The following is a 23,367-nucleotide window of genomic DNA, read 5'->3' as shown; positions in this document are numbered from 1 at the left end:
ATGTAAAATTAATCAGTGACTACTTGGTTCATTGTATCTCGTTCGTCTATTTATCTCTCTCTCTACTGACTAACCTATCTATATATTGAATACCTACCCACATACACGTATAGACGATATCAATGTTATTTTAATTAAAGATGACAAAACACAAATGATAATGCAGAAAAGTTGTATGTACAAAGAAACAGAAAAAAAAGCAAAACAAGTCTCAATACAATGTGAATGATGATGATGATAAAGCCTGAAATTCATGGACATATAGTAATTCATCTCTTCTTTCCTTCCTCACATGATTCTTTTTTTTTAAAAAAAAATTTTAAATATCATTAAGCCGTAGGACTATTGATCATCATCCTCGGTGCAATCGACATTGACATTAATTCTTGGAATAATAATTTACAGGCATAGGGTAATTTCACTAAAGAAATCTATTAAAAGCAATGAAAAAAAAAACAAAAAATAATGAAAATGTTTCATCAACAATTATTATCAGTCAGTAACAATGTCGAAGTTCGTACGTACGTACATCAGTTCGAGTTGACATACCATATTAGCACAAAGATGCAGTTGTCGGCTCAAATCCCATAGTGGTAGAGGTAGTAAGAGTATAAGCAATAATCGGAAAGATTAGGGTTTGAAGATGTTATTGAAAGAGTATAATCCAGTGAAATAAATTCGGAGAGAAAAAAAGAGACAAGGAGAATTATAATTTGGGCGAACACAAAGAGCAGATGCACCATTGCAAACGATTTTGAGCCATTTCATTCAACGTCTCAAACCATCGGTTCCTATCGTCTCGCGGATCCCAACCTGGTAGTTTACACCTACCAACATGGTTCAGTTCACTTGTTAGTGACTTTATGTATTTGTGCCATATTTTGCTCTGGCCGCCCCTACTTTTCTCCTAACCTACTCCTAAACCATAAAACATCGCACGTCGGAGCGTTTTATAAGTAGTAGTTTTATTTAAATAAAAGTAATGCTTAGCTAAGTGAATTATGTGTTACTAATCCCATATTGAACATTGTCTATAAACTAATTGAGCCTAAGAGATTTGGATAGACTAAGAATTCAAAGAATCATCAAATAAATAGTCTTGAGATTTGGTGTTTAAAAACAAAAAACTGAACTGGACTAATCCGAATATATCATGCATAACTAACTATCATCGTAAGCACATAAAGTAAAAAAAAAGGAATGAATTACAGAACTAAGAAATGTACAATTGTGAATTAGTGGACTATCGTCCACTAATTGGTTAATTCAGAAATTCACTGTCAAAAGACAACTTTACAATCAAATCAGATCCTTCTCTTATATTGTAAAACTAAGTGATCAATATGCCTTCTTTCCTTCCTTACAATTCTCATTCTTGGGCTCAAGAACAATATACATATCAGTCAGTCAGTCAGCTACAACGTAGGACCAGGCACATATGTGCATCGGTCGAGGTTGCCATACCGCATCAACACAACAAGATGAACACCGGATTCATAGCAGTGGTTAGGTCAAAGGTGGTAATATATAAGAGAAAGATTGCATATAGAAATATAGTACGAGAAGAAAGAATTGGTTCGTAGAAAGAAAGATATGAAGCGATTTTAATCTCTTAGTTTAAGGGAAGACAGAGAGTGTATACACCGACGCCATTGTGATCGATTCTGAACCATGTCACCAAGAGTCTCCAACCATTGGTTACGATAGTCACGCAGACCCCAACCAAGTAATCTGGTTAAGACTAGAAGTTAGTGACTTTAAAGAATGATGCCACGTTTTGGTTTGGCCACCCTTAACTTTCTTCCAACCATCTCCAATACCGGATAGCATTGCACGTCGTGGTAATCGGTGTTCAGGCATACGTAACACGTGGCCCAACCATCTCAGTCGATGAAGATTCATAAACTCATCAACTGATTTACCATCATTTCCTAATACCCTGCGTCTAACCTCACTATTACTTACCCGGTGATCCTAGAAGATGCCAACAATATTTCTAAGGCATCTGTGGTCAAATACTAATAGCTTACGAGTGTCTCCTACATACATACATATACATATATGCCCTGTTTATCCTTTTGTTTTATCTATAAAGGGAATTTCATTTGGTAAACATGCATAAAGTTATGTACAGCATATATACAGGTAATTTTTAAAAAAATCCAAATAATTAAGTTTCCCCTGTTTTAATCAGTTTATTTACGCTATATGATGCACAGAAAATCTGTCATATGCTGCTAAAAGAATATAGGTTATTGTCATGTTCTGCTTGATCATACACTATCAACATATAGTTCTTTCTTGAGGAACAAACTATGTTAGTGATAGATGTATTGACTTCAGGGCACGATCACAAAGAGTTGTTTGAGATCGATCATACACGATGTTATGGGAGTAGTTTCTAATCTATCAGTCCTTCACTTTCCAAACCATATCATGGGCACTAACAATTCGTAGGATCAAGTGGACTGTACCATATTTAGTCCCACTTATTGCGCAAAAGTAGCATTACTGTAAATGTTGGTTGTCCGAGAGGAACACCTTATTGTTATTGTATTTTAGTACACTTAGCAGAATCACTTCGTCCTAGGATCTTGGGTTCGCTGCTTGAAGCCACTTACCACTTCCACTTGACAATGGAAGATCTAAGATAACTATTGTCTCAGCTAATAAAGCTTCACTGAGCTATCACGATTAACAAACTTAACGATCGTGTCATTGTGGGATAGAGTTTTCCAGATGAGAATAACATAACATTTATTCAATGTAGAAAAAAACAAATACACACACTATTAATATTAACTAACCTGAGTTGTATTTTTACAGCTTCTACATTCATAAGTTTTATTACGTTGATGAGCAATTGCTATAAGACCGCATAAATTACAAACATACACTTGATATGGATCACTAGCAAAAAATAAACGTTCACGTAAAAATTGTGCTGCACCATGTGCTATTTGACAATCACGTTCCATTTCACCAAAACGTAGACCACCATCACGACTACGACCTTCCATAGGTTGACGATTAAGTATTTGAACAGGACCACGAGAACGACTATGAATTTTATCATCAACCATATGTTTTAAACGTTGATAATAAGTTGGTCCTAAGAAAATTTGTGAATTTAATTTTCTTCCAGTAAATCCATTATACATAATTTCATTACCGGTATGTTGATAACCATACTCTTGTAAAAGTAATGAAATTTTACGTACATTTACAGCATCATTAAATGGTGTAGCATCACCAATTTCACCTTTATTTGCACTAACTTTACCCTAGAAATAAAACAGTCACATTGTATGAATTATTAAAGAAAAAAAACAATGACATCTCTGTAAGTGGTTTTGTTTATTATTGATTTGAACACATAAATATTGGTACAAAGGGGGCACCAGATACATAAACACCACACAAATCTCATTTGATTTGTGTGAAGACTGTGAAATTGCCCAGGTGCCCAAACCGAAACAGGTGGTTTTCTTAGGGGGCCCCACACCCGGAACGTTTGACCTAAAGGTCTGATCCACAAGACAATGGAGCATCGTGAGGAGATGCAGTCCTATGGTAGCTGGTGACCAACGGTTGGTTCATACGCCATTTGTTCCCTCAGGATACTGGAGCCAGCCCATGTACACCATTGGTTTGGAAGCCGATTAAAGCGCCGAACATTTACTTTTCGTCCCCTCAATTTCGTAAACAACAGTGATGCCACGAGAATGCAGTGAGTAGGACTTCCCTGGCAGAGGCTGTATACGCGTGGCCGTGTGAGAGCATTTCGAGAGGGAGGGAGGGCCCACCACACTCTCGGCCATACCAGGGCATTTGGGGGCTATTAAAGATGGGGTTCGTAGTTAGGCGTTCGTATTGAGCAACTGAATAGTATCCCAGCCTTCAGACAAATTGTGGTACCTCTTTGAATTCATGTTTATGTTTGTTTTTTTTTAATTGTGCAAGTATTTGGAATTGAATTAACCTTATTTGGATTTAGAACAGTTCTGTCAATATGTTATACGTAAACATACATAGAAATCGTTCTTGAAACATGATCAAGATTATAGAAACAACAATCCATTGCACATTTCAGTATGTTAAACGCATAAATAGCTTTACATTTTAAGTAACTTGATATTAAATGTTTTAACTACCAGGTTACTGTTTCGACGTACCCTTGCGTTCAAAGTGACGAATTCCTGATATTATCAACTTGCTTTTAATCATGAATGCAAGTATTGCGTGACAAAGTACAGGAATAACCAATTACTGTAAAAATAAAGTCGACAGAACGGGACTCGAACCCGCGACCCATCACTAACAATCATTACCAACTCGTGAGAAATACATTAGTTGTAATACAGAAGATTAAATATTTACAAAACAAAATCACTTACTTGTAAACATTCAATTAAATGTCCAATAGTCATACGACTAGGAATAGCGTGTGGATTAATAATAATATCTGGTGTAATTCCTTCACATGTGAATGGCATATCTTCTTGACGATAACGAATTCCACAAGTACCTTTCTGTCCGTGTCGACTAGCGAATTTATCACCAACTTGCGGTGCTTTTGTAGTACGTACACGTACTTTACAAAATTTATTGCCTTCATTATTCCATGTGACCATAACTTGATCAACTATACCATATTCACTACGACGCATAAATACACTAGCATCACGTTTAGTATATCGTCGTTGTCCACCTTCCATCTAAATGATGTGTAAGAACAGTTAAACAAGAATATACATCAAAAACTAAATCATGTTAACTTTTCTAAGTGAAAAAAAGTTGTACCTGTGTATCTAAAACAAGAACCCAGTATTAAATGATCATGAACAAAAGAAACCACGTAGTCCTAGTCAGTCATTCAGCTACAACGTAGGACCAGGCATAGATATGCATCAATCCAAGTTGCCACACCTCATTAGCATAACAAAATGATCACAAAATTCAAAGAAGTAGTTACTATAATGGTATCAATATATAAAAGAAAGATTGTATATAAGGATATAGTACAGGAAGAAAGAATTAGTCCGTAGAAAGAAAGATATGAAGCGATTTTAATCTCATGGTTTAAAGGAAGACAAAGAGTGTATACAACTACGCCATTGTGATCAATTCTGAGCCATGACACACACAGTCTCCAACCATTGAGCAAGATAGTCATGAGAACTCCAACCAAGCAGTCTGCATCTACCAACGTAACTCAGACCACAAGTTAGTGACTTCAAGCACTGATACCGCGTTTTGGTTTGACCGCCTCTAACTTTCTTCCAACCGTCTCCAACACTAGTCAGCATTGCGAGTCGTGGTAATCAGTGTTCAGGCATACGCAACACGTTGCCCAACCATCTCAATCGATAAAGATTTACAACCTCATCGATTGGTTCACCATTATTTCCTAATAACATACGTCTAACTCCACCATTGCTTACCCGGTGATCCCACCAGATGCGAGCAATATTTCTAAGGCATCTGTTGTCAAATACTAGTAACTTACGAGTATCTTCTACTCTTAATGGCCACGTTTCGCAGCCGTAAAGTAGAACAAAACGAACTGCTGTGCAGTATACTCGTCCTTTTATTGATAGACGGATATTTTGCCTTCGCCATAGGTGACGTAAGTTGGCAAGAGCCAAACGAGCTTTTCGAATCCGTGTTGAGGTTCTGTCAGACACCAACCCATTAGGGCTGATCAGACATCCAAGGTAAGTGAAGTTATCGTCGTGTTCTACTACTTTACTCCATATCCTTAGTTTAGGTGTTGACACAGGTCAATCCTGGAATAAAAACTTGCATTTAGAGGGTGAGAAACGTATCCCAAACATTCTAGTATTGTTGGTCAGTGTTACCAAAAGAATCTGCATTTTATTAGAGCCGTCATCAAACAGGACTATATCATCTGCGTATGTTAAGTCAATAAATGGACCTCCTGATAGAAGATCAATGTTCCAAAATTTAGTCGATAAGAACTTAAGTTCCATTAGTAGGTCTATAATGAAATAAAACAAAAAATGGAAATAGTGAACACCTAGTCCTTACTTACAATCTGATGAAAATCTATGCACTTTGAATCTAACTATATGAACAGACGTAATAATCATTGAAAGTGTTGGATAAAACAACATACACTTCATTACCTTCAAAACTGTAAACAAACAAATCTTTAAAAAAAAAGAAACTAACAGATGTATTCAGTCAGTCAGTCAGTAACAACGTAGAACTTCGTACGTACGTACATCAGTTCGAGTGGCCACACCACATTAGCACAGAGATGCAGTTGTCGATTCAAATCTCATAGTGGTAGAGGTTATAAGAGTATAAGCAGATGTATTTTTGTTGTTGAGATCATGAACGAATTGATGTTAAAACAACCGTTGGAAACCTGGTAGCACTGCACACTGCTGAGGAGTCCCACAATAGGATGAAATGGCCGTTCAGTGCTTCCATGTTTCCAATGGTTGTTTTAACATCAATTAATTCATGATCTCAATCACAAAAAATTAATCATCTCCACAACCCCCTATACTGGCAAATGTTTTTTTTTCTTTCTAAATCGATTTGTCGATATTGAACATCTTCAATAGTTCAATCACCAACAACAACAACAACAAGAACAACAACAAACAACAAAAAGAAAGAAAGAAAGAAAAAAGCAATTGAATAAACGTATAAAGATAAATGACAAGATGTAAAAAATACATTTTTAAAAAAATCAAATAAGAGACAGACATATTCATCATTGTCATTGATGATAGAAAATACTCTATAGGAGTAGTTTAGGAAAAAAGAAGAAAGAAAATTACCAAAAAAGAAAAAAAGGAAAGAAAAGAAAAAGAAAAGTTGAAATCTAAATGACTCATTATAATTATACTCTGTTAATGGTATATTCATATTAAACACTAGATATCTCTGTGTAGAGTTTTTGGGATATGAATCATAGAGATTATTAACAACATATATATATATGTACATATAATGAGTTGGAATATCCATAGAATCATGTATGGAGGATAAAAGAAGAAAAGATAATTATCTATGTGTAATTCATATTGAATTGATGATTGGTTTTTAATGATTATGATAAATATACAAGGATATTCATCATCTATCTAACTATCTATGGGTATTTAGATGGTGGTTGGAGGTAGTCGACAGGAAACACTGGATTCGGGTTTCGTGCTACTTGACACTCGTCAGCAAGGTGTCCCTGTAATCTTGAGGGAACTGGTGCTCCCTGGCGGGTTCGATCTCTTGTTACCCAGCTTCACAGTCAGAGACCTTACCACTGAGCTATCCGAGCTGCGACCGTCCTCCTGTAGGACTGAGATGTAATCACAATTGATTGATCACTGGGTGGTGATCAATGTCATGCGTGTCTAGTCCTTATTAGTGCAGATCGAATGCTATCGACGGCCACATTGCAACATGATCGACAGCATTCGATCTGCACTAATAAGGACTAGACACGCATGACATTGATCACCACCCAGTGATCAATCAATTGTGATTATCTATGGGTATATATATATATTAATACTGGATAAATGAATAACAGGGCATTTGGTAGCAAAAAAAATCACCGAATATGCAGCACATATGTTAGACATAGAGTTCAGTCCCACCTAACAACGATCCAAATAAAGTACAATACTTCAAAGGTGAAAAATGTTTGATCTTAAAAGTGATCACTAATCTTTTTTTCAACATTTATGTTTCTCATTTTATTCTAAGAGTGATAAAAATAGAATAAATACCGTCATAATTAACTCCTTATATATGAACACAAGCAAGTTAATAAACGAAATGCCCGAATGGATTAATTAATTGTGAAATAAATTTACGCACACAAATTTAAGCTACTTAGTAAGTAGTATATTATTAACACATGACGAAAGAAAGCGATTGAATCATTAAATTATTAAAGACAGTTTTTAACGAAGAAAGCTTTCTCTTGAAAAATATCATTTACTCAAGCTGTATGATCTTAATTATGATGAACTAAGAAACAGTTGTAACGTCAAAATATGAGAAAAGATCATTAATTAAGTCAAATAAAATGCTAACCTAACTGAGATTAGTGTGTGATATATTTAACCTATAAAGTAAACTGATCTTTATAAAACCACCTTAAGTAAACGATAATCATCAATTTATTAATGACTTACTCCAAACATTTAATGAGATTTTAGTGTTACATCATGACTGCAGAATTTCAGACAAGTCGGAAATAAAACACTTGCCATCAATGGTGTTAGATGATCGTCTACCTAAATCACAAATTGATTGAAGTTGGAATTACACCACCATTGAAATTTAACTAAATAGTTTTAATGGTAAGGTGGTGTCCACAGCGAAAACCGAAAATCTTAGGTTCGATCCCTGGCAATGTCAAGTGTACGCATTGTTGAGAAGCCGTATACTAGGATAAAACAATTGTCCAATACTTTCTGGTTTTCGATGGTACCATTCTAACTATAACTAATCAGTGACGCATATCCCATACAAACTAAACCAATCTCCACAAAACCTCTTTAACTAAACATACAACAACTATTCAAAAATAAAAGCTAATAAAAAAGCAATTTGTTGGAATGAACCTTTTACAGTATGATCTTCGTTAATTCATTCACAGATGCCCTGGTATGGCCGAGGGTGGGGAGAGTCAGTTCTCACTCTCTCGAAATGCTCTCACATGGCCACGCATATAATGCCACCACCAGGGAAGTCCTACTCACAACCTTCTCGTGACGGGGTATTAGTTACGAAATTGAGAGGACGAAAAGCAAATGACCGATGATTTAACCGGGTTGGTGAACACAGAGTCCACATAGGGGAGTTGGAAAACCCACATTCCAAACCAATCGTACACATGGACTCCACGATCCTGAGGGAACAAATGGCGTATGAACCAATCGTTGGTCACCGGCTACTATGGGACTGTATCTCCTGACGTTGCTCCATTGACATGTGGATTAGACCTTTAGGTCAAAGGTTCCGGATGTGGCCCTCTAATAAAACCACCTGATTCGGTTTGGGCACTCGGATAGTATCACAGCTCACACAAAAATTAAGTGATTTGTGTTGTGCATGTGTATCTGGTGCCTCTTTTTACGAATATTTATGTGTTCAAATAAATAAACATTCACAGATGTACTACCACTGACAGTATTCTTCGCTACCTATATACACGTAAAGCACTGAATATATGAATAATCAATTACTTTGAGAGATTTCTTGTCAAACGAAATCCGTTTACCCTTGTATTAAATTATCAGCTTTAAGATGATTGTTTTACAATGTACAAAGATGACAGTAAACCATATGAATTAACAAAAAAACTAAGATTTCTGTAATCTGATAAGTGGATAAACAGTTGTCTTAACGATTGCAGTCGCTTTAACTACATACACTTGTAGAAATATTTTGGCATCTTCAGTGAAATGTTTATTATTTATTTGAACACAAATATTGGTACAAGAGGGCATCAAATATATATGCGCCACACAAAACAGTGAGAATTCCAAGAGAAAAAAAGAACTATAACGGACAGATTAGTGAAAGTTAGTGTAATAATAATAATAATAATAATAATAATAATAATAATAATAATAATAATAATAATAATAATAATAATAATAATAATAATAATAATAATAATAATAATAATAATAATAATAATAATAATAATAATAATAATAATAATAATAATAATAATAATAATAATAATAATAATAATAATAATAATAATAATAATAATAATAATAATAATAATAATAATAATAATAATAATAATAATAATAATAATAATAATAATAATAATAATAATAATAATAATAATAATAATAATAATAATAATAATAATAATAATAATAATAATAATAATAATAATAATAATAATAATAATAATAATAATAATAATAATAATAATAATAATAATAATAATAATAATAATAATAATAATAATAATAATAATAATAATAATAATAATAATAATAATAATAATAATAATAATAATAATAATAATAATAATAATAATAATAATAATAATAATAATAATAATAATAATAATAATAATAATAATAATAATAATAATAATAATAATAATAATAATAATAATAATAATAATAATAATAATAATAATAATAATAATAATAATAATAATAATAATAATAATAATAATAATAATAATAATAATAATAATAATAATAATAATAATAATAATAATAATAATAATAATAATAATAATAATAATAATAATAATAATAATAATAATAATAATAATAATAATAATAATGGGGAAACGGAAGGGTACAATCAGAAGAAATCTTTCAGTTAAGGAAGAAACAACCACTTCTTATGAAGAAAGTAAAAGAAGGTTACAGCACGATCGCCACTGGCTTCTATTCTGAGCCATATCTGATAACGTCTCTAGCCACTGTGTAGCACCATCTCTCGAACCCCAACCAGGGAGTCGTGAGAGACCGACACAAGCCAGTCCTTTGCAGCTTTCTTTCATACCACGACACCATGTCATGCACTGACCACCTCTCCGCTTCTTCCAACCAGTCCCAGAGTCGGCAAATAATGCACGACGTGGAATTCTCTGGGACGACATTCGTAGAACATGTCCAAGCCACCGAAGTCGGTGTTTCAAGATGGTGACACCAATTGCATTATCGTCTCTGTGCCCGAACACACGATGTAGAACCTCTGCATTACTAACATGGTGTTGCCACTGAATGTCAGCAATCCTTCGGAGACAGCGATGATCAAACACAGCTACCCAGATACACGAACTTCTCGACTACTTCTATCTGCTCACCATCCAGAGTGAGTACAGGATTGGGATCCTGCCAGTCTTGTAGAAGTACTTTGCACTTCGAAGGTGCAAAGCACATATCATACCTACGGACACTGATTGCCAACTGATTAAGTGCGGATTGCATGCCTTGGGCATTATCGCACAGTAAGACAATATCGTCCGCATACTCAAGGTCGAGAAGTCTTTCTCCAGGCAACAGATCCACACCACCATTACTTACATCCATCAGAGCTGTTTCCAGAATGTCATCGATGGCAAAGTTGAAGAGGAATGGTGAGATTGGGCAACCCTGTCTAACCCCACTGCTCGAATGGAACAATGGAGAGAGGTGGTTGTATGCCCTCACTCTGCCTGTGTTGTTGGTATATAGGGCCTTTAGGATGTTAATAAACTTCTCAGGCACACCCTTCTTCAATAGACAATCCCAGAGAACAGTCCTATCCAACGAATCGAAGGCCGCCCTGATGTCAAGAAACACTACGATTGTTGGCCTTGATTCATTCGTCTTTCAAAATTCATAGATAATCTAAAATTATCATTAGAAAATGATATCTTTTCTGATCTACATCGCATTATATAACCACTACTACTACTACGACTATAGTTGAGTTGGGAGAGGATAGAAAAAGAAACTAAGGATGATCAGATTAAAATGAAGTCAGTCACTCAACTATAACCAACACTGAACCTGGTACATATGTGGGTCAGTTCAAGTTGCTACACTATATTAGCATAGTAGGATGAAATTATAAAGATAAATGTCAGAGTAGTAGAATAAAAATTATAAGAATATTTTAAAACTCAACATATAAGAGAAGTCAAAGAGTGAATGTATCTGAGTTATTGTGACTGATTCTAAGCCACATCATTGAAAATTTTCAGCTATTTGTCACGATAATCTGATAAATCTTAATCAAGTAGTCATTACTTAACCAACACATCTTAGTCAAGGAATTAATGACATGATAGAATGATGGCACGTCTTAGATTGACCACTCATAATTTTTTTGTGACGACGGACCACCGGTGAACTCGAGGAAGCTGTAAGAGGCTCAGAAGGAGCCGAAGATATTCCATCTAATCACCTTTCAGAAGAATATTCTAGAATTCACCGTGTAGCCTCCTGATTGGTCAATGCTAATAATCCCATGTACGCGGATTGGTGGGCTGTAATGATGATTTCGTTCTCACTAAAAACCATAAATACCTGACAATTTTGTACTATGATTGACACTGTTTGGAATAATATTCCTTTCGTTAGTCTTCTGTCTTCTTATTGCGACTTGGAAGGGTTTTGGTGTTCTAGTGCTCTGCTATACGCGGTATATCGAGAAAATCAGCTTTTTCAAGATATAACATTTTTTCTAGCCTACTTCTAGGCCAACTACGATTGGATATCGAAGTGGTCAAACAGATATAATATAAGTTCCAGAAACTTCAATCGATGAAGATTTACAGCTTCAATAGATTTCCCATTTTTAACTAGTACTATGTTTCTAAACTCAACATTTTTGTAATTCATTTACATTTTCTCGGAAAGTTTCTTCGATGCCTTATCTTTTCTATGATCACAAATACTGTTACTACCTCTATTACCATGGGATTTTACCAGGAAAACTTCATCTCGCTATGCTAGTGAGGTATGATAACTTGAACCGATGCACACATTCCCCAGTTTCTACATCGCGTTTGACAGACTGAACCCCAATACTACCGAAAATATAATAATATCACTTACCTCATCTTCATTCTCTGGTAAAGTAATTGTTTTGCCAATCAATACATCATCACCAGAAACTCTAGTACCAGGTGCAATCAATCCATCATCATCTAATTTATCATAGATAGCATGACGCATTCCTTGACAATTTTGTGGATTTGGTTTTTCAAACACTTCCTCTAAATCCATACCATGTCGTGTTTCTTGATCTTTATAAGTACGATAAAATTCTGATCGAAAGAAACCACGTTGTATAGCACTTTCATTGATAATCACAGAATCTTCTTGATTATAACCGGTATATGTTGCAATTGCAACAATTGCATTGATACCTAAATATAAAATAAACCACGGTAACAATAGGGAGATAGAAAAACCTAATAATTTACATAAGCAATATTTTTTAGAAATAATGACTAGCGGAATAATATCGGTGTTGGATGTGAGAAAATTATCAACCACAGCGAATGGATGGTGACTGAACAATATAGTGAATTGGCTGAGGTTAGACATTAGAACCGTTGGATATAGGCTCGGTGATCTACGGTCTAAACGTCCAAGCGCGAGACCGAAGGTCCTTCAGGGTTAGATTCTCGCATATGAAGTCATGGATCCTATACCAAAACGAGATGGCCGTTCAGTGCTTCCAAGTTTTTAAGGGTGATCTAGTTCAGATCAGTCCGTGATTTAAACTTTGAAAATATTAATTTATCCTCAAGTCACTACACAACCGATTGTCGTTATCAACTTTATTTTTTTGCCAGGATAAGTTCATTAATAAGGGATCAAAATGGTGGAAGATCTGTCTTACGAAAATACATAGATATGCCTATTTATGCTATCTTATCGCATATTAAAACATGATCTAATACTGACTTACAGTAAGTTGAGTGTTCGTGATATCAACATATCTAATTCTTCTATTTAGCACGGATGATCTGAAAGAATATTCTGAGAAAGTTCGAGAACTAAAGCCCAAATGAGTTTACATCTGAAGTTTTGTCTTTCTCACACCTAGTCATGAATTATTGGAATTCTTTATCATAAAAAATAGTATCACGACAATCTGTCAATACGTTTAAAGAGAGGTTAGATTTTTACAGTACTACTAATCGTGAGAATCAGGTCACTCAAAGCTAATTCAGCAGAGAAATAAAAACATTTTGATTAAAACGGCACTCAAGTGAAACAGTTTTGAATCGCCCCCCTAGATAAACAAGTTGTCTTAGAAATGAAGATACATCATAATTAGAAATAGACAATCAAATGAAACTTCTCTACTATCCTTGCATGATCTTAGAATTTTATTTATACAGCTTGGATGATATTCAGTTTATTTGTCAATATAAGAAAAGAAGGTGAGTATAACTTGTTCCATTCATAGAAAATCAATAGCATGAAGGAACCACTAAAATATTCTTCAATGGTGTAAAATAAACTTCTGGCACATATGATTTACTGAGATTAGATAGTGGTTGGAGGTAGTCGACAGGAAACCCTAGACCCGGGTTTCGTGCTACTTGGCACTCGTCAGCAAGGTGTCCCTGTAATCTTGAGGGAACTGGTGCTCCCTGGCGGATTCGATCTCGTGTTACCCAGCTTCGCAGTCAGAGATGTTACCACTGAGCTATCCGAGCCGCGACCGTCCTCCTGTAGGACTGAGATGTAACCACAATTAATTGATCACTGGGTAGCGACCAATGTCATGCGTGTCTAGTCCTTATTAGTGTAGATCGATTGATTGTCTCAAACTACTTATTATCAAACAAATCAAACATTATGTTTGTTATACTGGCTAAACAACAACGTAGTCGATATAAATCGATCAACACTGACTACACGGCAAGGTATCGATTAGGTCTTAGTGATTGGTTAATGTAAATCTTTATGGGAAGTTTAATAAAATTGCCTAGAAACCAGAACAGATTTCCATCTTTTACTTAAAATAACCCATCTTCTTTAAATGATACAACTATGAAAATGAAGTTAGTTTTAAATGATTGATATTATTATATCGATTATTAATATTCACTAGTATTGGTTGTTTGCATCTTCTCAGTGATGTTTAGGACTTCGATTGATCAATTTGTTTTGGGCATATTTGCATTGTATGCGTATTGCCTTGATATTCCCGTTAAGCCACAAGCATTATAAACATAGATAGGTTGTGTGTAGGAGTGGAATCCATCAAGTGCTTTCCGTTTACTCCTACCTACCATGCATCGATTCTCAGAATGCATGTGACATAATGATGACAGATATCTATCTGTTGATATCTAATGACAGAGTGATAAATTACTGATTAAATGATTCCGGTTTCAACCATTGTATAGCAGGTTTAAGTTTCGATTCTGCCCGGAAAACTTCAGATTATGTAGTGTTTTAATTGTTAATAATTAGTAGCATGATGAAGACCTTGGTAACGTTTTCCAAATTCATATTTCTCCGCTGACCTTTCTTGTTATCTGACTGCTTGTTTCCACCTTTAATTTGCTAAATTTCATTGTGCCTCAAGTTTATATTTGCCGCAGTACAAACAGAGTTATTTCACTGTAAATTTAAACTCATTGAATAGCAAGCTTGTGAATCAGTTGTCCCGCCTATCCAGTTCGCATAGATCCTGTTCGTTGTAGAAGAATCTCGCAATCGTTTATAATTTAGAATAACTATCATCGATCTTTAAATTATAACAAACTTATCTCGTTTAATTTATGCAACCAAATAAAATAATATTATTAGTCTTCATGTAAAATTTGTAGCTACTCGAAACTAAATAACGTATATACAAATACAACAGCAACAACAACAACAACAAACAGTACTCACCTGCTGGAAGTTCTCTAAAACGTAAATACTCCATAGATCGTGTAGCAACTAATGGTTTTTGTGGATAATATAATACATTAGCTAATGTATCCAATCTTGTATGAAAATTACTAATATACACACCCATAGCTTGTTTACCCATAGCACTTTGATATGTATTTCTTGGTGATTGATTATGATCAGGGAATGGTATAATACTAGCACATATACCTAATATCATACTTGGATGAATTTCACAATGTGTATGTGTTTTACAATAATTTACAGCAGCTTGCATTTCTGCTGGACCCATAGCAATCATAACAGTTTCTTCTTCTAATGTATCAATATATTCAACTACACCACTGAGTACAAGATCTTGCCAGCTAAATTGAATAATCATGTAATAATAATAATAATAAATGTTATAGAAATATAAGGCGATCTTATTAATATGCACATTCATCAAATAAATTGTACAGTGGTGTTCTATACAGACAGAAATAAACTTCATTAACATAAAAAGCCGCGCAAATGTGCAATGGTTCAAGTAGACATGCTAGAGGTGTTTTGTATACAGATATTTAGAGAAAGACTATGCATTCATGACACATTAACAAATACTATTAATTCTTAGTTGTTGTATTCACCATAATGAATTCATAAGCGATTAGAATATGCTAACTGGACTTAGGACAAAATGATTTCTCAATGGACTCCACGATCCTGAAGGAACAAATGGCGTATGAGTCGATTATTGGTCACCGGCTTCCATGGGACTGCATCTCCTTACGATGCTCCACTGCCTTGTGGAACAGACCTTCGGGTCGAAGGCTTGGAGAGTGGCCACCTAAGAAAACCACCTGCTTCGGTTTGGGCACCCGGGCAGTATTCTAACCGTCACACAAATCGAATGATTTATGTGGCGCATATCTTATTTGGTGCCTTTTTGTACCTGTTTATGTGTTTAAATAAATAAAATAAAACTATTCGTTCAGATACGGGGTCTTTAGACAAAAGACCTCAAATTAAATCTGAGAATTATCACTTTAAAAGTAATAAAAGAGGTCGGGACAAAGCTAGGAGCGGTCAAATGATAAATTCAATAACAACTGGCTTAAACAGAAACTTTCTTGTTGAGATACAACCAATAACTGTAATATCAATAATTGAAGATATTAGTTGATAATGAGTCAAAACCGACCATAGTGATACATCAGTTACCTTTATTTGTTATTTTCCTTTCATAGCCTAAATGTAATTTCACTACATACTTTCTATTCTTTAATCTCATTCATTCCTTCTGAATCATACCTCTTATGTTATTATTTTATTGCTTTAATTACTCCATCTTTTGAGTTTATTTCTCTCGTTGTGCTGCATGTGAGGTGTTAGAAATTGGGCTGATATGTATTCGTATCAGATTGTTTGTTGTCTGTGATTGATTAATAAGTTATTCCAGAACCAAACCTCAGATGTGTGAAATTGTCTAAGATAACTGTATTACTCATGAGTAGCTAGCTTTCGTTCGTATAATTTCTTCCTTGTATTTTAACTGCTTAATCAAAAACATATTTCATCGGCTGCTTACTTATGCCTGTTACACCTCTTGGAGGATCGGCACACCAACATTCTCTATCTAACTCTGTCGTGGGCAATCCTTTCCAGTTACTATTTATTCTATAAGGTTAAACACATTTTTGTTTTATGAGGGATAAATTTACGATAGGGATATGTATTTTCTAGGATTAAGGACTTAACAACACAAACTCTCTTCTAGTTGCTTAGCGAAATTCAGTATATGATATCGAAAATAAAGGGGATTGATTTGTTGCTAATAATTTTGACCAGCCTTTGCTTTTGTAAACAGTGGGAAATTCTATTTCACAAACGAAAAAAAAGAAATCATAGAATTTTACCTGTAACGATTATACGCTTTATCTTTTAAAAGTTCAATGTGACTACGTTTTAATAGTAATTTGCCTTTTTCAACAATAACTAATGGACGACAAATACGACCAGCATCTGTATAAATTCGTATCTCTTGATCACGATAATCTCGAATCATACTGACTTCACTAACAATGACATCAACTTGACGACGTAGTTTTCGTAGAGTACCCATTAAATGATCTGGTGAACTATGGATACCAACCCAACAACCGTTGACAAATATTTTACAAGTCCTAGAACAATAATAAAAGTAAATAAAAGATTTAAGAATTTGATATGAACAATAAGTAATCAGAATTACGATTTAAAACTAAACTGATTCATGAAAAATCACTTACTTCCCAATAGCCGAAGGAGCGATTTCTTCCAAATTCTCCATACTCCATTCCTCTAAAAATTCTAAAATAGGTGATGGTTGACTTCCAACTGAAATATATGCCATCAGTGCAAGATTTTTCACCAATCCCACAGCATGACCTTCAGGTGTTTCAGCTGGACAAATCATACCCCATAATGTGTTATGCAATTGTCTAGGTCTTGCCAATTTTCCATCTCTTCCAATAGGTGAATTAAGTCGTCTTAAATGTGATAAAGTAGATGCGAATGTTAAACGATTAAGCACCTAAAATATATAGATGAAAGAGAACAGAAATGTTACATTCACAATTATAGTTTCATTACCTGTGAAACACCTGGACGTGCTTGATTTGCTTTTTTCTGATCACCCCAATTACCAGTAGCAAGTGAATATTTTAAACCATCTGTAATAATTTGACTACGAATTGCCAATTCTAAATTAAAATCTTTGCCTTTATCTATGAATTTTTGAGCATATAAACGAATTTCTTTAGTAAGATTTCTAAATAATCCACGAAATAAAAATGCAAGAAGTGGACCAGCTAAATCTAATCGTTTATTTCCATAATGATCACGATCGTCAACATCACGACGTTTTAATGCAGCCAATAATAAACGATGAACCATATAGCCTAAAAAATAAGCTTTACGTGTTTCACAAAAATCTGATACTCCAACATGTGGTAAAGTTTCTTTTTGAAGAATTTCTTTAGCATATTTTATACGTTTTTCTTTCGTTACACCAGGTCGTGCACCACGAGAACCAATGAAATTAAGTGCAACTTTTTGTTCCTAAACAATTGGAGGTAAAATGTAAATCAAAACTTACCTGAATTACAAATGCATCATCTAAAGAAGGTTTAATCATTTCACGCATTTCTGTATCATCAAAATCATAAATAATATGTTCTAATATATCACGATCAGCGACAAAACCTAATGCACGAAATACAATTAACACTGGAATCTCTTGTTTTATATATGGTAAAATAGCCACAATTCTTTGACCGATAGTAGCTCGTTTACTGCCATCTTTACCACCACGTGCCATCATATTAATCCATAATGTACTAGCTGGCCGGGAACTATGCTCAAGACATGATCGAATTTCTGTCTTGTAAGCGTATTTACTATCCTTTTGTTTAAAAACATACACTAAAATAAAAATTCCGTTTTAGGTAATCGGATAACAGTAAAACAAACCTGTATTCGTAGCCATTTTTTCCTGTGCTATCAAAACTTTCTCAGATCCATTAATGATGAAATATCCGCCAGGATCTAGAGGACATTCATTTAATTCAGCAAGATCACGATCACTCATCAATGATAAAAGACAATATGTAGATCTAAAAAATATGTGAATTAGAAAAGGTATGCCATTTATTTATAGAAGGATATTTTACCTCAACATAATCGGAATTTTGCCTATAAACTTCTTTTCTAATGGCTTTTCCTCTTCAATTTCATCACGAATTATTTTCTTCATTACATCGACGTAAAGCGGTGCCGCATAAGTCAAGTTTCGTAGTCTTGCATCATTAGGTGTCATTGGCACGGAGGAGCCATCTTTTTCCCAATGAGTAGCTTTACTCAAATAGATTTGTTCGAATTTTAGACGATATTGAATCTAGAAAAGAATGTATGTAAGTTATAGGTCAAATTACAGGATTTTCTAAAATTCCACCACTATGCTGAGCTTCTGCCTGTAACTCGATAATGGGAGAATCTTCAACAATTTTCTGAATCGATGTTTGGATGAATTCATCAAAAGAATCCAACTGTTGTCTGACTAAGCCCTTTTCGTCAAAATAGCTGCTTATAACAATCCAACAAGCTTCCTGCCACATATCTGGCGTGATTTCATCGTCTTCATTACTTTGTTCATCTCCATAAAACTGACGTTCAGGATCATCTTCTTCAAAATCTTCCAGATCCCCTTCAACATAGAACGGATCTAGAAAAAATTAAGCTAAGCTAATTAGCTCCAGAAAGCGTTTCGAAAATCTGTAATTACACGGTATTAAGCCATAACAATATTACGGTTGTATAACTGGAACAATATGATAGTCTGAGATATCAAGAACACAACATTTAGCCTCGACCTATGGACACTAACTATAATATCCTAGAGGGCTTTAAAGGTGAAAATAACAATAGTCGACAGACACGATACTTGGAATTGATATCAGGTATAAGATAAGCATGTGGGGAAAGAATTAGGAACAATTATGACCGTGGTGAAAACTTAGTCAGTATCTAGTATGATTGTGATCAGTATGGAAAAACTTATGGTATTTATTTGAAATATAACTGGTATACATAAATAATGAGGGATCAAAGGACAGAATAATAATATTGCCGAGAGATAGTAGACTATATGTCATAGGAACAATGAAGAACGAGAGGTAAGTTAATAGAAGTAGAACTTATAACAATAAGAATATGCTTTTCTACAGTACAAAGATGTGACTTAAAAGACTATAGTCGTGATTCATTCAAAGATTAGCTCTACCAGTAACAGAATGACGTTTTAATCAAGTCCTACCAATCAAATTAAACAGAATAACAGGAATAACGTAAGCCGTTACATCGGTTCACTTCATATAACGACAGAGGAGACAGTTTCAGGATAAAAGGGCTACGTAGGGATTGAAGTAGTCGAACGCGTCAACAACTTCACTTGTCTTGAAAGTCTGATCAGCCCTAATGGGTTGGTATTTAACGAAATCTCTGTACGGATTCAGAAAGCTCATTTGGCTCTTGCCAACTTACGTCACCTATGGCGAAGGCGAAATATCCGTCTATCAATAAAAGGACGAGTGTACTGCACAGCAGTTCGTTCTGTTCTACTTTACGGCTGCAAAACGTGGCCATTAAGAGTAGAAGATACTCGTAAGTTACTAGTATTTGACAACAGATGTCTTAGAAATATTGCTCGCATCTGGTGGGATCACCGGGTAAGCAATGGTGGAGTTAGACGTATGTTATTAGGAAATAATGGTGAATCAATCGATGAGGTTGTAAATCTTTATCGATTGAGATGGTTGGGCAACGTGTTACGTATGCCTGAACACTGATTACCACGACACGCAATGCTGACTAGTGTTGGAGACGGTTGGAAGAAAGTTAGAGGCGGTCAAACCAAAATGTGGCATCAGTGCTTGAAGTCACTAACTTGTGGTCTGAGCCACGTTGGTAGATGCAGATTACTTGGTTGGGGTCCGAACGACGAGAATATAATTTATGGACGAGCCAGTCAGAAGCGTTTGAGGGGTTTAAAGGTCACAACGCAAATTTCAGTACCTAATGCAAAGTACGATCTGTTTACAGCAGATTTTAGAGAAGACGTGATAATTGGGCGGCTACAACAAATGGGATTACTAAGAAGTCTCTTTATTTGTGATTGCGGTAATCAAATGACTGCTGTACCATGTGCAGACTACCGTGATGACGTCTTTCGATGTTGTTTATGTTGGAGGAAGGACAGGAACGTTTTTCGCTCGATCCAGATTGGGATTAAGGCAAACTATGATAATTGTTGCGAACTGGATAATAAAAGCATTAGTAACACTGGCTGCAACCTTTGCAGATGTTACTGAAGCTTCAGCTGTTCAGTGGTACAAGTACTGTAGAGATAAATGTGCAATAAAAATGACAAGCTTACACAGGTCGTTTGGAAGAGTCGAGATAATCGTTGAAATAGACGAAACAGTAGTAAGGAAACGAAAATTTAACAGAGGACGTATTATTAAAGAAGACTGAGTAAGTAGCACTTTCATAAATTTACCTCAAAGGTCCTTCAAATTTACTACAGGTCATTCCAAAACAGACACTTCCAACGGGTCAGAAACCGATAGACAACGACAATAACACCAGTTATATTGGAATATGTGCAACGAGGCACTACAATATATACGGATGATTGGAGATCGTACAGATGCCTGCACAGACTTGGTGATGTGTATCATGACGTCATCCATAAGCGCCATTTTGTAGACCCAACAACTGGAGTGCACATTAACAATTTTGAAGCTATGTGTTAGAGGCTGAAAGTTTTTGCGACCTTATCATGGCTCCAGAGGCCGACTATTATGGAACCACATGGATGAGCTATTCTACTGTATGCATTACAATTTTAGAACCTCCGAACCTTTCAGACCTTGAAGAGTTTTCGAACCATGTAGAAGGAGTGTATCCACTTTAACTCCTTGGTTTTTTATAATATTCCTCAAAGTCACATAAGATTCGTTCCGAGGTCGTTCATAAATTATAGTCTCACCCTGCGCTCTGTCACCTGAGCATTACTCGACGATTTCTTCATGGTGTGCAGGTGTCAGTTTTTAACATGTCTGTTATTTCCAAATATCACGCCTCAAAAATGTAGATTACAAAGAGAAGTACCTTGTACCTTGTAGGTTACGTGACAGCACCCAGATGTGGGTTCAAGCTTGGCGCAGCACTGAATCTCATTTTGTGACCGTAAGAAAAGGTAGTCAAAAATAGAATCCGTGATAAAGTTGCTGACCTTTCACCGAGACAGATTCGAAGTAACATTCTCCTAAGGAAACATGTGGGTAGCTTTGAAGTCATAATCGTTGCTTGGTCAAGAACGGAAAATTACCTGTAGATGTGAACAGACATATATAAGTGCGGTATGAAACAAAAACTAGAACTAATTACCCGAGGAACTATTTTAGTGATGGAGTGGACTAGATAAAGACTGAGTGGCTATACAAAGCGATGAAATTAACCCACCACGGTATTAACCTATGGTTTGGATTACGAAAAGGTAAAGATTTCCTATCAAACTTCTTAAAGTTCCGAACTTGTCGTTCACGTGAAAAGTCAGAGAGAACAGTAGGTGAGTTTGGAAGTAAAAAAGAAACAGAAACCCTGTAGAGTCATTAGTGGAAAACTAGGTATACAAACATGGTGTGGTGACTTGCACTATAGCGTAAAAAATTACAAACCTGACATTCTGAAGATAAAAATCACCCCACAGTAGCTATCAAGGGTAAATCTGAAGGACGTGTGTGTTAGGACGCCTCAAGGTCATCCAGTCGATTCAAGAACGGCACATCTCCTAACCAAGTAAACTTAAACGCTTTTCATAAAAATATAGTAATCCTTGTGATACATTTATTCTTTAAAATTATTTTGTAAACACTGTACTATCAATATGTGTTTAAAGTAATCTAAAAAGCGTAAGAAATTAGTTATTTGTAAGGGAAATAACCTCAAAGTATCATTCACTTTCAATGATAGCGGCACTTGTGAAGTCATTAGCTGTAAGTTGGCTATAGAATGTAGTACATTTATGCTAGGTGTCATCTATCGCAGCCCAATCTGCCTAGTTGATGACTTTATTTTAGAGCACATTCATCTTTGGAGTGAAAATACCAGATGTTTGATAATAGGAGACTTTAACGCACCTGATATTAGTTGGACTGATATGACCACAGAAGGATCTATAAACTCCTTTGATAGTAAGTTCCTGATGACAATAATGGAGCATGCACTAGTACAGCATGTATCCCAACCCACACGTTTTGGTGTTAACCAGGGTTCTTCTCTGCTGGATTTGGTAATCACTCATGAGACTGAGGATATTTTCGACTTAAATATTCTCCCGCCGTTAGTGAACAGCGATCACGCTGTTTTGTCATTCACGTTTCAAACTAGGGACATGTTGTACGAT

General features: G+C 35.1%; 1 protein-coding gene across 1 annotated transcript; it reads right to left on the bottom strand.

The window, feature by feature from the left end:
- Positions 1–158: 158 nt before the first annotated feature.
- On the bottom strand, positions 159–22,744 carry POLR2B (DNA-directed RNA polymerase II subunit RPB2). Its single transcript, XM_051210185.1, has 13 exons — positions 22,640–22,744; positions 19,334–19,623; positions 19,073–19,296; positions 18,873–19,015; positions 18,499–18,824; positions 17,994–18,461; positions 17,651–17,934; positions 17,279–17,545; positions 15,381–15,745; positions 12,573–12,886; positions 4,398–4,718; positions 2,808–3,284; positions 159–431 (listed from the first exon to the last, which is right to left on the bottom strand). The coding sequence occupies exons 1-13, from the start codon at positions 22,644–22,646 to the stop codon at positions 330–332; spliced, it is 3,588 nt and encodes a 1,195-aa protein (XP_051070151.1). The 5' UTR covers positions 22,647–22,744; the 3' UTR covers positions 159–329.
- Positions 22,745–23,367: the final 623 nt, after the last annotated feature.

Source organism: Schistosoma haematobium, chromosome ZW (assembly GCF_000699445.3).
Source record: "Schistosoma haematobium chromosome ZW, whole genome shotgun sequence".
In the NCBI taxonomy this organism is placed as follows: Eukaryota; Metazoa; Platyhelminthes; class Trematoda; order Strigeidida; family Schistosomatidae; genus Schistosoma; species Schistosoma haematobium.
The sequence above is the reverse complement of the archived record's forward strand: the minus strand, read 5'-3'. Positions and strand labels throughout refer to the sequence as shown.

Coding starts and splice junctions, on each gene's coding strand:
- POLR2B (XM_051210185.1), bottom strand. Junction 19,016..19,072: donor AAAATTCCGATTATGTTGAG/GTAAAATATCCT, acceptor CATATTTTTTAG/ATCTACATATTGTCTTTTAT. Junction 12,887..15,380: donor TTTTAGAGAACTTCCAGCAG/GTGAGTACTGTT, acceptor TTTTATATTTAG/GTATCAATGCAATTGTTGCA.